This window comes from Cebidichthys violaceus, unplaced genomic scaffold (assembly GCF_023349555.1).
Source record: "Cebidichthys violaceus isolate CVI_PGR_0920_01 unplaced genomic scaffold, fCebVio1.0.p SCAF_20, whole genome shotgun sequence".
NCBI classification, from domain to species: domain Eukaryota; kingdom Metazoa; phylum Chordata; class Actinopteri; order Perciformes; family Stichaeidae; genus Cebidichthys; species Cebidichthys violaceus.
The window spans coordinates 12,347,614-12,363,351 of record NW_027176373.1 but is presented as its reverse complement, the minus strand read 5'-3'; the positions used below and the strand labels follow the sequence as shown (position 1 = coordinate 12,363,351).

At 39.4% G+C, this 15,738-nt stretch overlaps 1 protein-coding gene across 2 annotated transcripts; it reads right to left on the bottom strand.

Annotated features, from left to right (window-relative positions):
- Positions 1 to 2,455: 2,455 nt before the first annotated feature.
- On the bottom strand, positions 2,456 to 10,033 carry LOC137876650 (protein phosphatase 1D-like). 2 transcript variants are annotated; one of them, XM_068716410.1, is made up of 7 exons: positions 9,381 to 10,033; positions 7,342 to 7,570; positions 7,034 to 7,158; positions 6,728 to 6,909; positions 6,349 to 6,576; positions 5,878 to 5,965; positions 4,815 to 4,903 (listed from the first exon to the last, which is right to left on the bottom strand). In XM_068716410.1, the coding sequence occupies exons 1-6, from the start codon at positions 9,883 to 9,885 to the stop codon at positions 5,882 to 5,884; spliced, it is 1,353 nt and encodes a 450-aa protein (XP_068572511.1). In that variant the 5' UTR covers positions 9,886 to 10,033; the 3' UTR covers positions 4,815 to 4,903; positions 5,878 to 5,881. The 2 variants fall into 2 exon arrangements, with proteins under 2 accessions (XP_068572510.1, XP_068572511.1); XM_068716409.1 differs by lacking the exon at positions 5,878 to 5,965 and having other exon boundaries at positions 2,456 to 4,903.
- Between the last annotated feature and the right edge of the window lie 5,705 nt (positions 10,034 to 15,738).

Here is a 15,738-nt window from a genome sequence, read left to right as displayed (position 1 = left end):
TCCACCAAAGGCTGCGACTCTCACACACTCACAGTGAGTGAGTGTTAAGGTGCCAGATGAGCAGCGGTCTAATTTAAGTATAAAAATTTCATGGGACATTGATGCAAGGTATGAAGCTGCACATAAATATCGTGTGTATGTTGAATAGGTTACAAAGACAGAAGGAAGAGTGAGGGGAGCAGTCAGAACAGGTGGGTAACAAGTAAGTAAGCCATTGGTCCACCACAAGCTCCAGTTTTTCCCTTAAATCTGTCTGTATCTGCTGGACCGTCTCAGTAAGAATGGTTTGGGTGATTAGATAATGAAAGGAAAATATTTTTTAATTTGTTACATCTGGCTTCATGGTTTTACAACAGATCCGCTGCACGTTGAAATGTTGCAGTTGAAAAACAAAATGTTGAAACAACAGTTATATGTAACTTAAAGCCAAATACAGCAATGTCTTAACCTAGAGACCCCCTTTGATCCAGACTTGAAATCTATTAGACCTATTAGATGATAAGTTTTACAGACATTCGTGGTCCCCAGAGGATGTATCCACTTTTGATTTTCTGATTTTTTTCTCAAGCGTAACTATGACATTGATGTGTGTGGTTTTTAATGAAATGTCTCAATGATAAGTGCATGAAATCCACCATTTAAAGGTGCTAATTTGGAAATACAGAGCATATCTATGATTGAGACATATCATCCACACGGCTCTCAACACGGGGATGGCTGAGCGGCAACTAGCAGCTAACGGTGCAAACAGCACGAACTGTGCAAACAACGTCAACAGTAACAGTGTTAACCTGGGTGGGCACCATCAGACACGCCCCTTGGTGGGGGCTGTCCATGCAGTGTGTGGAGTGTAACTAACACGACGCCATTACTCCACTGCTGTCATGAATATGGGGAATAGATAGGTGTTTCACATTTGGCAATGTGGTGTCAAAACTATATGTATTTGCTCTCTGAGTTACCACTAGTTTGCAGTGATGATGCTTATTTGTAGGAAATACGAGGAGGGGGAGTAGAGGGACAGGTGGTGGACAATGATACGCTCCACTGGCTGATGCACAATGACAGACTGTCTGCAGTAAGAGGGGAATGTTGCATGTTAGGCAGGTCAGCAGATGCTGGGCTGACAGTCAATGAAATATTCAAGTCAAGACACAATCATGGATCTGATGTCTGTAATGTCTCAGAAACAGACTCTGTGTAGAAAAACAAGAAATGTGTTCCTACAGTACAGTATATGTCACAGGGACATGACATCACAAAAAAAAAAAAAAGACCAGGGATGTTACTTATTTACATCAAGCTTTCAAGCCCACCTTACTGCAGGGATGGAAAGGTTGAGGTAATCACATTAGCACTGGCCTCATTTCTTTCAATCTACCTAATATCCAACTTCTTTCTCTTCTGAAAGAGTAAAACTTGAACATAATACAGCATACGTTGGAGTGTCCCAGGAGCTCCTTATGCTCACTTAGGGTGGAAAATCAAAAGATCCATTCCTTTTGACAAAACTGTGCTTTTGTGTGTCAAAATGTGTCACCAAACAATAAAATGATCAGTTTATATATATTTAATTAAATATATTTACTCATTGTTTTCCTATTTTAAACTGTTTATTTATTCTAAGAAATGTGAGCATTGTTTCAACCCATAAAGGCACACTTGATCCTTCAATTTTTTTAATTTTCTTTTTGTATTTGAGTAAATGTAGCCTATTTACATACATTTCACCACTGGTGGCAGTTAATAATAATAATAATACAAAAATAAAAAATAAACACGTTTGGACTACAACTTGTAGCCCTCAGACATAATTTTCCACTACGAAATGTGCACTCTGCATGAACTGAAAGGAATCTCTGCGTCTCCTATAACAGAAACTCAGACCTGCCAAGGAAAGCATATTTGGGATGCTGTATAACAAATGTGGGGTATTTTACATTCACATTTGTGGGGCTGTGTACAGATATTTAGGGAAGAAGCGGAGTTGCTGACATCACCCAATCTAACATTCAGTTTTGCTATACACCAACATTTCACACCTATGAACCTCACAAATTTCACTTCATATACATGATTAATACATTGAAACCTAGATATTGTTTTCCTATTTTAAATGACCTGCACAGTTAAGCAATATGACTTACAGCTTTAGAATTTTCTGACTCAATGCACCAAAAGAGCCCTTCAGCTCTCTCCTCGACTGTGATGTTATTTCACTGCAGAAAAACTTGAGCAAAAACTCAACCATGGAGACTTTTAAAATTGTGGTTTCTCCATCATGTTTTACTTCATTCACACAAATGTCCACATCTTCAGCACAGTCTTGGGTTGCTCAAAATGAAGATATTTCAGAAATGCAACTTACAGTTTTTGACTGAGTGTCTTATTCATGTAGCACTTTTTGTGCCAGTTATGGCAAACAATGATGCACAGGTGATTCTCATCAGCTGATTAGACCTCAATCAGTTTCTCCTGTGAAATGCCTGCTGCTGTTAACAACACAGTGTGTGTAAGAAGACATTCAAGAGACTAGTTACTGTAGAGACAACCGTTTAATACACCACCGCCATCTACTGGAACATAACGCTGGTGCACCCTGCACAAACATGAACAGAACCGGTTGCCTCTCTGTATTCAAGCTACACAGTAGCTGAAGAAAAACATGGTTCTATTGACAAAGTTGACGAACAGGTTACTTTTTTTCGAAACAGAAACATGCTAGTCATTAATCATAGTCACGATAACAGCTCCACACACTGGGCTGGATGTTGTTGTTTGAGCAACATAGACACTGCAACAGACTCTTTAACGCCACCGATTTGGAAAATGAGAACTTTATTACAACACACAGACACACTGTATATCCAGTCACTTTCGATGCAATTAGCTTATAACAGTTAGTCCTGAAAACTGGTTGCAGTGGATATGAAGCGAAACACAAAGTATTGTCATTGTCAAAACAAAAAAATACACATGCCCATTAACATCCATTACCTCTGGACACTTCACAACATACAGAGCAGATCAGAGCATGCCAGACTCCTGAAAAACCCAATAATTTTGCATAATAATAATAATGTACTGTACAAACTTCTATTGCATATTGACATGCTGTACAAAATCAACAAACCTCTTTGTCAGCTTACCATCCATGTGGATGTGTGGAGCCTGTACTCAACATCGAGATATCCTAAAGATTCTCACCCGTTTGAGTCCCAAATAAAACCTGTGAATAGCACCTCTGACTCATTTGTGCTAAGGCAACCATGACACTATTATGGAAAAAAGAAGGTAAACAAATCGGCTAAAACAGTAATCGAGCTGCCAAGTTGTTAACACAAGTTACAAATTCACAATACACGCATTGAAACGGGCACTTCCTGCATTCGTACCATAAGGTGTTTTATGTGCAGATTAAAACACAAGTTATGGGGACAGACCACACACAAGGATACGAGATATGAAAACAAATGGAAAGGGCTTTTGGAATGGCGTTTGTCAAAATAAACTTGTTGTTTTGCAAAGAAAAGTTTAAAGGAGAAAGCAGACTCCAAACCACCTTCCAGTGAGGCACAGGTATTGATCTCGGCTTTCACATCAGCACCCAATACAGAACCAATACCTTCTGGTCAAATCAAAAATGGAGATGGATCTCTCCAGCAAAGAAAAAGAATGTCCAGCAAAGTACCATCAAAGGGTCAGTCCACTACAATCACACATGTACATGGATAGAGATACCACTAGGAAAAATAAGAGGATATATTCAGTTTTTTTTTTCTGATTTGGGTGAACAGACCCTTTAATGCCTCCCCACAAGCTATGCGTAAGATACACTAATTAGCTGAGTAGCGATTGTGATGATGACCGTACATAATTAGCCACTGGTAAACATGAAACAAGTAACAGATTTATAATCAATATCCTCATAAATACCTCAGACCATTGCTTTACACGTTTCCATTATTTTGCACGCTACAGTATCGCCACAAACAGGGGCTTCTATTGAACCCGATTAAATACAAAAAACCCTAACAATGGCATGATAGCACATTTCATCTATGAAATAACTGGTCTGAGGTATTGACTCCACTGAAGGAAAGACTGTAAAATCAATTTAAAACAGCAAATTCATTCGGTAGAAATCTAAACTGGAAGATTGCATGTGTCACAATTTTGGTGAACTGTGATGTTATCTCAGATTCTAGTTATCCACCATCAAAATATGTCTTTTGGATATACTATACATACTTATACGTATGAAAATAGATTGTGTAGATTGAATGGATTTTAAAATTTCTGCGAAAACACTAAATTTTAAAGAGGGGGCAGGAAGAAGAGAAAGAAGAAAAGGTTAAAACGGCAACATTTACAATCTCAAATTTCTCACTTATTTACAAAAAACAAAGACTTTTTGTATAAAAAGTATACATCTAGGAGTTGGCCCCGTGGCACACCTGATACCGATTATCCTTCTCGCTTCAGGGCAAAAACACAGTTTCTACGAGACAAGAATCAGCTGTGGGAGGATGCTGCTTTCCTCAGAGGAGCTTGTCTTTTGACTGGAACGTTCACTTTGTACATCGCTGTCCGGCGTCTCCTGGGGGAGACTTTTGCTGGAGGACCGGCTGAGCCGACCCCTCGGTTCAGCGGGTGTGTGCAGAGAGCGGCGAGGCCTTTTAAAGGGAGGAGCGGGAGCCGCGCAGTCCATTTGGGTGGCAGAGTCCTGCTTTTCGAAATCATTCACTGAACCGTCTGAGGGGGGCAGAGCGGCCCTCACGGAGTCGGAGTCGGGTAGGAGCTGTGCGGAGGCACCGGAAGCTGCTTCGTACAGACCAAATGCCCGCCACAGAGCTGTGGAACTGTCTTTGAACGGGGAGGGAGCATCTGCAGCATCACTCCGCTGAAATAAAACACATTTTAAAACATGTATTCAAATTGTAAAACTTGTTATCATATTATAATACACATTTATTTATTCAAATTAAATCATATTTTTGTCAAGAAAACCCCCCCACAACTTGCTATTCATCATTTGAAAATGAATAAAACACACAGATGGAAGCCGTTACAAATGGACAGACTAAACTCATGGAAATAAACAATTGTTTGACACACAATAGTGGATTAAGATGTGTTCAAATAGCTCTGGCTAACTTTTATGTGTGCTGCATGCCCAAGGGATAATGTGGATCACAGAGCATTCTCGGTGCTCCTCTGTCTAGGAAATTTACTTATTAAAAAAATACAAAGGTCTTTTCATAACGGCAAAATAAAAAAGATCAAATGGTCATTTTATCCTCCCAAAGAAAACCCCTCTCCTCTGCAAGAGTTATGGAAAGTAATGTAGTCTTCAGATATTTTCTTTTATCAAAACTAGAGGGGTCAGAATTAATAGCAATAAATACAATTTGTTCATCTAATACCATAATAATGTATTTTATAATGTTACCGTCTTCTTACTTGGTATATATTAAGTGTTAAACTGTGAATAAACCAGTTTAATGTCACTGTCTCCCTCTACTGGATGAAGTGGGGAGAAGGTTTAAGGTGACACTGGTGATGGTAACTATCTGTGACTAACAAAGTCATTTAATGTGTCGGAATTAATTATCTCACTTTCATTTCCAAATACTGGACAGCACATTTAAATAAATAAGTGATCTACAGCTCTCTTATAGCAGTACAACATCAATACCACTGGAATCAATACTCCCAAGCAGAGAGGACCAACCAGCTGTAAAAGAAGTTTGTCATGTTGATATCCAAAAAAAGATGTTTTTTTTGCCACCAGGTTCAACAATAGAGCATATGAATCATTTGGCTGGTCACACTTTGACACATTTTTTTTTTGTTTGTTTATAACTGAGCAGTCACCTCACTACCACTCCAGGCACGGCCATCCCTCATGTTCTTCTCCATATATCTCATCTTCTTCAAAAAACATGTCATCCTCATGCTCCTCCTGTTGGCCCCGAAAACAAAGAGTGATTTGTTGAAACCAACGGTCCACTGACAGAAGACTGTTGGTGTGACCTTAAGTCAACCGCCATTGGTGACTTCAAAACATTCAGATTTCAACTAGTGATGACAGTATTTAAACAAAATGACAATAAAAAATGGACTGGGATATATAAAAAAGGACAATACAGCGAATAGCAAACAACAAAAAAACACAATTATTCTGTATATTTTTCCACTGTCAGAGTGGTTCTGAGGTCCCAGCAGTGACCAACTCTACATTTGGTAAACATATAACCTACGATATGTCCATTCACCTTATGATTTGAATGGTTCATCCTAATTAAATATTACAAAAGGAGGATGCAACAAAGCCATGGCACTGACCTTTGGGACCACACACGTGTTATAAGTAGTTCCTGGGAAGGGAACATGGTCCATTCCTGTAGACATGTCTACAACAATCTCGTCTCGATGCATCGGGATAGGGGGGCCGCCGCGCTCCTGCAGGGCCAGGACGATCACTGTTGTGTTGTCTGCACGGAGCATGCGTTCCTTCCAAAACAGTAGGGCTGTGCATCCCAGCCGACGGGCGCAAGACATCCCCTTTGGTCCCTGGAAGCAAAAAGAAAGAGCAGACGGAGAAAAATTATTTAATAAAATCCTGTAAATTCTAAAGCTTCCAGGCTTTGACAGCTGTGAAGATAATTACTGCTACTACTAAGATAAGATAAGATAAAAAATGACTCGTTGTACAGTTACATACCACCATTTTGTCATGGCTGGAACACATATTGACGGCATTCTTGGGTGGCATCATGTTCCACAGTCCATCACTGCCGAGGATGATGTAACGATGCCGGTTGGGGTCAAGGGTCATCACAGTGGTATCGGGCTCTGGAGAAACCACAAACTCCCCGCTGTAGAAGTCGTAGCTCCACAGATCACCTTTCAAAAGATGGCGAAATATTAGCACTTTTAAAAGGAATAATTAAAGAAAAAGAAAACCTCAAATGAATATAGAGTATCATTTTATGGACACTAAACCCGACAAACGGGGTGTCACCCTTACCGAGGGATCGGGCCACAGCCAGGAAGGGGATCTGGTCAATGACGGTGCTCCTCCTCACCGGGCCGTTGTGGGTCAGCCTGGGCCTCTTCCACACAACACGGTTCACCCCAGACTTTTTCATTACACTGCAGTTAAAAGAGAAATACAACACACGTCAAAAGCTGTCAAGCTTGACAGGAAACGCAGCAATGTGTCAAGGAAGAAGGTGAAGAAGATATCTGCCCTCAGTGGGATGTAATTTGGTCGTTTGACTTAGCCCCCGACCTTATTATACAACTCAATCTTAAAAAAAATGTCTGAGGTCTCACCTGCCACCCAGTCGTTCAATCCTTTCTTTTTCTTTGGGAAGTTCAGGTTTATGGTCTTGTGTTATTTCGAGTGCCTGGAGCGTGATGTCAGAGTCATTTTCCTGCACTCCGACCACCACCGCCGAATCCCCCACATGGGCGACGTACATGTGGACCCCGCGGATCACGATTACGCTGGCTGTGGTGCCGGATGTACTGGGCAGGCCGGTGATGGTCTTTGGCCACTCCGCTGTAAGGGGAAAAATTAGGGGTTTTACAAGAGATGTAGTTTCTTAGATGCAAGACATAAGTAACATTTTAACAAAAGTTTCACTGGCAACAAGTAGTGGAGAGGGTACACTGGAGCCAAGTAGAAAGAAATACATTACTGGACTGTCTGATTTCCACTCTACATAAGAGGATTATGAATATAAGGAATAAGTCAGTTAAGAAGCCTTTCCATCCGTCTTGGGAAGCTGTTGATATTGTCTACTCAGGTCAGGAAGCCTTTCCTTGTCTTTAAAACAGTCAAACACAAAATGCGTTAGCACACACATGTAAGCTAAGACATTAAGTGACAGCTGCAAGCGAGTCTGGGGCGAACGGACACTTTCCCAGCAGCTATACAGCTTTAAGGGCAATCACAGGAAACAGTTTGGTTCTGTATCCTCAGTATTTGCACTGCACAGCACTGAATTATACTGAATACAGGTGAAACAACTTTTCTCATTTCCCCCACATGTGATTCTTTTTACTGTCTTTTTCTGTGTTTTTATTCTGCCCTGTTTTAGCCTGTAGCACTTTGAGATTAAAAAATAAATAAATAAATGTAAAGTGCGATACAAATAAAATGTATTATTATTATTTACACTCAAGGAGAACATTGATTTGATGACAAAGTGTAAACTCCATCACTGTCACACAGCGCTACTGATGAAGATAACCGTCTGCTGGCCACGGATCAGAGAGCTGTTGCATAAAAACATGACGACCACGTAAGCCATACTTACTCGAGCCTCAAATCTGGCTTATTTTGAGAAATTCAGTTTCATAAAGCAGGATTAAATAGGTTTGACCCATGTTGCCACAGAAATGTATCCCCGCAGGGTAGCCTCCTGCTGTTTAAACTAGGCTTCAGCTCAAGCTTAACCAGCTTTACATTCTACTAACCAGACTGAATCACACAGCATGTTATTCAAAATTCCACCCCAGCAGCCCCTCATCACTGCACGCAGTTCCTCCATTCAGGATCGGTGTTCAACAGATATCTGCAACATGCTGCAAACGGTCCTCTTTGGTTTTGTCCATTCCCATTTTAATAAGTAATCATTCATATCATGGGTTGAACATATGCTGCTCTGTGACTGTGAACGTCACGGTTTGCTGTACTTCTACCTTTTCTTCATGGTGAATTTATGTGACCTAAGCTTCACGTCTGATGTCTGTGTTTTTCTGTAGATACTCATGAGGACTTTTTATTTGTTTTACAATGCTTCTGGGAGCCTCCTTTATAAGACCCAATTTATTAATCAGTGCCACTTTTCTAAAAACCTTTCAGCAGAAATCTGTGATATTATCCACAGTATTTCATATTGGAGGAAAACACATTGTATCTCTATTAGATTGAGAGATTGATGAACGAAATACACATGCTCACCACCAAAATAAAAAATAAAAACATGGATTGGAACCTGATATAACCCAAAATTGAAAGAAATTGTTTTTTTTAACAATGCACACACAACTAAATTTAGTTATTTTGTTTCATTTTTAATTTCTTTCTAAGCTAATGCTGTGCTGGAATGATTCACCACAGCTGTATTGATGGGTCCGGGTCAACCCTGAACGCTGTGGTGTGGTCAGATTCACTGTGTGGTAATTAGTAATGGGATGGGCGTCAGAGGATCGGGCATCATCACACCAGCTGAGAAGGATGCCTCATGTGCCATCAAGCGTTGCTGCTTGAACTGTGACGGCACGAATCGTGAGCAATAGGCGGCGATGAAATAGGCCGGTGAGGGTGAACAACACAAGTATATGCTCCACTCTGATCAACTTACGCAGCTCTTTCCACATCGCGTGGTGACAGGCGATGAAACCTTTCCTGAGAGCAGCGCACACTTCGCTGTGATCCTTCGACCAAAACCCCCGCTGCTTTTTTAATAAATCCCACAGATTGTCTCTCGCGAAGTGTGCCGCCTCTCGACCCCCGTGGCCGTCAAAAACGGCGAAAAACGCCACAGATTTCCGAGTGTCGACTGCATGCTCTGCGACTTTTTCCTCCGGTGCCGGTGTGTTGCTGCCCTCCTCTGATAGACTCTCGACCCACATCGCAGAGGCTGGGCCAGACTCGGCTGCAACGTCGTGGTCGTGTGTCTCTGTTTCAGGCTGTTGTGTAGGTTCACTGCCCGCTTTCCCCGGTCCTCCATGTCCCTGCGACTTTGTATAATCTTCGACTGACGGCGTCGGCTCGTACTCGATTCTTATCTCGACCACATCCTCCATGTATTTCCTCCCCCCTTGCTCGGAAAATGCACTCATACGAAATAGTATCCCCTCGTCCATGACTGTGAGCGCTGAATGGCAATGCTTTAAGCAATATAATGGCACATGGAGTTGCTAATTGTAGCCTGCAAGCTAGATTTTTGAACCGATTTTGCCGCGATTGTATGGCCGAAGGCTTCCTTCCTTTTTGTTTATCTTCTCCGAGACGTCCCGCTGTACGTACTGACGTCATGTTCTTTCCACCTATCAACGTTGTAACTACGCATGGCACGCCTGACTGTTGTGCTGCCTTTGCTGGTACTGCAAGAAATTGGAAATTACACGTTGAAATCACATTGCAAGCTACAGACCACACTGCAAATAGGCTTGGATATGGCCATTTTCGTGACTCAATTAGATGAATCGCAGCTGCAGTTATTTTGCATGAGTATGGCAACTCAAGAGAACATTCTAAAATAGACCTTTGCAGAAATGAGGAGACCTTAACGTCGCAAAGTTTGCGCATAATTCACTCCAGTATGACAGAATTGAAGCCAAAGTAAGCAAACACAAACATGTTTCTGTTGTGACCATTGACTGCATTGTTGCGACAGCTGAGTCTATCATCTACTAATGTATCCATATTCTCAGAAGCAATATTGCATGCTTGCGCGTTGCTTATATTGGGAAGGTGGCTATTAAGTTGACATAATCGTGACTGTAAATTAAGGCAACTCAAAACTAAGCTCACTTTAAACCTATCTACTCACAGCCACTGCAACGTTAATGATAACGTTCAACTCATGCTCGACAGGCAACAAGTAAACAAGTGTTTCTTTCTTTAGAAACTCATTGCCTTCTTATTTTTTTTAAAACGAGGTAAAATTAATTGCAAGGTCTCAATTATGTAAAAACAGGTTTAAAATTATGGAAATAAATATTCAAATGCTGTGTAATTTTAATGGTCAACATACAGTTAGACATATGAAAGACTTGCATCCTGATATGCAGTTTGATGAAGACTTCAGAATCTGACCTTCCACATGACTTGAAACGTAGAGTTGTCTTCAATGACCCTCAAATTTAAACTTGTTGTTTTGTCTTAATTTCTAAAACTGAATTGTTGGTCAAGGCTAGGCTAAAGGCCTCTTTCGAGAAGGTCATTTTGAAATGTTTGCAAGAAAATGACAGGTGCAAATGATTAAATTAATGATGACTGGATTCCATTTAGGTGCATTATTTTTAAGGTCCTGATATTGTATATGCAGGCTCACTGTCACACTGCCATGGCTTACTGGACCACGGTAATGCAATGAAACAATCATTAACGTTATTAGAAACACCTGTTCTATTTCTGCTATAGATTCAGCTGTGAAAAAGGCCTTTCCTGCTCCTCCACCAGTGTTAGGGACAGCAATCTACACCCCAGCTGTTGTGGAGGTGTGATGGTTTGTCATCCTTGTTATATATATATATATATATATATATATATATATATATATATATATATACAGTTGTGTGAAAAAGTGTTTGCCCCCTTCCTGATTTCTTATTTTTTTGCATGTTTGTCACACTTAAATGTTTCAGATCATCAAACAAATTTAAATATTAGACAAAGATAACACAAGTAAACACAAAATGCAGTTTTTAAATTAAGGTTTTTATTATTAAGGGGAAAAAAAAATCCAAACCTACATGGCCCTGTGTGAAAAAGTGATTATATATATATATATATATATATATATATATATATATACACACATATATATATATATATACATATATATACGTATATATATATACATATATATATATATATATATATATACATATATATATATAGTTTGCTGTCATGGCAGAGAGGTGGAAAAATAGATCCTGACTCTGATTTACAAAAATACAGGAATTATCATGTAAGAAAGAACAGACTCACACAATATTGCTATTTGTTTAATTTCTTTGTATTTATTCATGCAGGGGGATCTTATGGTTTATGATCTCTTTTTTTTTTTTTACTAAAAAGGATGTTCACCAAAGAGAGATGTGTCCTCTGTGATGCAATCAAAATAATCGTTTCTTGACAAAACGATTCCAGTATGTTTTAGTGCCGTTCTAAGAGTTTTAAGCATGTTTTTAGGATGATATGCAATTGTGCATCGCAATTATGTTGGCCAAGATCGTCGTATAATGAAATTGTCATACCGCCTCATGCCAACACCCCATCGTCAAGTTGCTTTTTATTGTGAGCTTCTTGTCCAGCATTGCTGTCAGCTGTAATGACCAGAAATATGCTGCTTACCCTCACCCACCACTGCCATTATGAATCCACATTTAATGTATTCAGGGTCATATTTATTGGCGCAGGGTTGTCTCCCACATCACTTTTGGATTTAAAACAACTGTCCATTTTGTGGCACTGCATTCGAAGGAACGTTAGCAAGCTAACAGTGGCTGAACACGTTTGTCTACCTGATGATGTATTGTGATATTCAAATATAAATAGTCATTGAAATTATGCTTTATTTGAATTATTTTGTGTTTTACTTATGTGCATTCTTGAGCACATTGCAGTTAAAATAACAAGCTTTGTAAATCCACAAAAAAAGCTGATGAAGGCTGGGTTTTGCAGGTTTATGGAAATGTAATATGTCTAGTGTAGTATCAAAAGAAAAGGACATGGTTCATGTCGTAGTGTTTAAAAAAACTGTTTTATTCAAAAAACACTCTACAATGTATCTATTTATTACTGCACAGTGCACAGTGTGTTTGCATGAGCTCTTTATCAGACATAGTAGTGCTGAAGTAATGCAGGGTCGAGGCAGTGCCAATCCAACCAAATAACCCTAATTCTCCACATTTACCCCCAATTTTCCATCTCCATCCAATTCTCCATCAATTTTTTGAATGGTCTTCATATAGAGTCCACTTACACATTCATTGTTCTACAACACATTTATTCATGACTTGACAATCTAATCCCACCTATGGTTTACAACACAATGTTGTGTATCTTTATGTATGTACTGCTAATGTGTGTTTGATTATTCATTTGTGCCTGAGGTCACGAGTGACACAGTTTATACAGTGCAGATGCATACAGTGTGTGTACATTACAGACATGCCATTTTTGGACTTTAAAGATGTGGCTGTTGGGATTGCACTGAAACATTACCCGGCTGGTGCTGAAGTTCACAGACATTTATTTAAATCCTTGATTTACTTTGTGATGAACACCACAGAGAAATGATTGATGTTGACAAGAAATTGTCTTAGAAGATAAAATGCAAGCATGGTAATTGAATCTCTTTTCAAATAAGGACACATTCCTGTATTCATTATTTCTCAGTGCAAACTAAAAGGCTGAAACGTATATGCATTTCCCTCAAGACCTACTCAGCTGTGAGCTTTGATGGTGGATTTCTCTTCTTCTTTCAGGGAAAATCTTTACATCTCGCTCTTGTATGAGAGAGGCAGAGAGAGGGTGAGAGAAAGGGGAGAAAAAGGAATTTCCCACATTATACTTTCCATCAGTGTCTCCATCCCCTATACTTAAAGCTCTGACCTTGACTTTAAACCTGAAAAGCCCGTGTTTTAATACCCACCATCTTCTACATCTTCTTTCTTTGTTTCCTTCTTCTTTCTTTCTTTCTTTCCTTCCTTCCTTCCTTCCTTCCTTCATTCTCTTTACCATTTATGTCCATTAATAGTCTAGCCCTGTGAGAGGACCTGTCTGCATGCAGGCCACTATTACAGACGAAGTGATTTCCATGTAAATGGTGTCAGAATGTCATTTTGAAGTGAAGCTGCTGAGAAAATGAATTCCTCAAGACGAGCGAGATTATCAAGGGGCAATGACACCCGAGTTGCATTCTCGCACATTCATTCCATGCAGCTCTTGTGTAATGGTCAATCCACAAAAATAGCTTTGTTTGGCTCCCAGACTGTGTAGATGCTGAAGTGTCAGTCAGCCCATCCAAAGAGGAGAAAAGGATAGCGACGCAAATATTACCATATGAATGTATGGTAATATAACCATTTTTTGATATGAGCAAATCACAGTTAAATTATGTGTGTGTGTGTGTGTGTGTGTGTGTGTGTGTGTGTGTGTGTGTGTGTGTGTGAGAGAGTACTCCTAATGAAGGCATTTGTGTCCCCATCACCACACAGTAAGTGTAACGATAAATTGGTGAGGTACATGGTAAAAAGAATATATCTGGACCTCAGACGACTTCAGAGCTTGTCATTAGTTTATGTGACAGGTTCAGCATGCAGCTAAAGGAACAAATATGAAGACATAGACCAATGATGTAATAGGGCAGAGAGAGTCGATGACCAAGGGTCAACAGGTTTCAACTCAAATCTCTTTCTTTTTCTAACAGAGAGAAGACGCACCAGGAAAATGCTTTTTGCCAAATCTTTCACAGAGGTTAGTACAGGCATCTCACTGCTACTGTGTGTCTATCTTTAAGTTACTTGATTAAGAGAATTGAAATGGATTAGACATTCTATTTCTCAACATCAAAACATTTCAACACATATCAATATTATAAATAGTCTCCATATTTACCTTGAGGCTTTTATCTCTTATCAGTATAATGTTAGTAATATGTGGAGGTGATCTCTGCATATGTCTACTCATTAGCCTTTCATAAATCATTCTATTTATGTTCTTCGAAGTTCATGGATGATAGAAGAACAATGATTAAGGGTTGATTTTGTAATTGAATGAATGCAAAGGGGTATATCTCAATAAAAGTTGTTGAAAACACCTACTGAACTTTTGTAATGCTCTACAAGTACAGTTGTTGTGGGATAATTGAAATATAAATTAACTTATGTTGTGATTGTTGTTTTCTGTGAAAACTCACAAACACCAGTAATGGGCTTTTTTTTTCTCTCCATGTAATAGCTTTAAATTAATAATTAGATGGGGAATTGGAAAACACAATCACTGAATAACATTGATAACAAAATTATAGTTGGTCTGCATCCAGAGTTTGATGTGAATACGGCTATCATTCATGGGGAATTGTGTTATTGCAGTAATCATAACAATTAGGACATTCATTTTAAAGGCGCCAAAGAGCAAAGATGAATGTTATAAAATTTAAAAAAAGATAACGTTGCTTCTAAATTGCTTCATCAACATAATGTTTCTGTGTTTAAACACTGAAGAGACAGCGTGGTAATTCTCGTTCGTAAGTTATATCCTACATTCTCCAAATACAAAACACATTTTTTGTTGCGATTGGCTGTCACACAGCTCAGGTTCAAACCGCGAGTGTCTTGGTTATTCTGACCAGATGAGCAACATTGTCACTGGAGGTCACCACGTTTTGCTCTTGAGATGATTATCTTTCCAATGTCACACTCACAAGTCTCCTCCTGCCAGCGTGATAGATGACCATGATATTGACTTGAGGTTAATTCAAAACCGCACCGCTGGGTTAGATGAAGGATCTGGATAAGAGTGCTGCAGATAAGAGTGTAGTTGAAAAGAAAATTGTTTTGGGTCACATGCCCTGATGCTCCTCTATTGCAGCATCAGACTCTATATGTTCACCCGTAGTTTTTTATTTTTATTTAGAAGAATTGGATGTAAGAAGACCCAGAAGCCAAAGAGCTAAAAGTTTACCTTTTGTGGATTTATAAATGCTGTTAAGCTCACTCATGTGTGTTTGGGTCTATATTATACTGTGCAGGTCTTAGGGTTGCATTAGATTGAATTGAATAAATAGCTGCTGAGAAATGTTGTGGATCAATTCTCCTTTTGTTACACACATCATTACACCGAAGAAGATGCATTCATCAGTCATTGTGGACATTGTTTCCGATACAATACAATAAAAAAAATCAATTATTGTAAACAACTGTTACTTGTAAGTGAGCACAGGCAATCTGGGCATGAAAAATACACAGAGTGGGAGAGAAAAG

Coding starts and splice junctions, on each gene's coding strand:
- LOC137876650 (XM_068716409.1), bottom strand. CDS start 9,885: ATGGACGAGGGGATACTATTTCGTATGAGTGCATTTTCCGAGCAAGGG. Junction 7,571..9,380: donor CGCGATGTGGAAAGAGCTGC/GTAAGTTGATCA, acceptor TTCCCCTTACAG/CGGAGTGGCCAAAGACCATC. Junction 6,577..6,727: donor CCAGCCATGACAAAATGGTG/GTATGTAACTGT, acceptor TTTTGCTTCCAG/GGACCAAAGGGGATGTCTTG.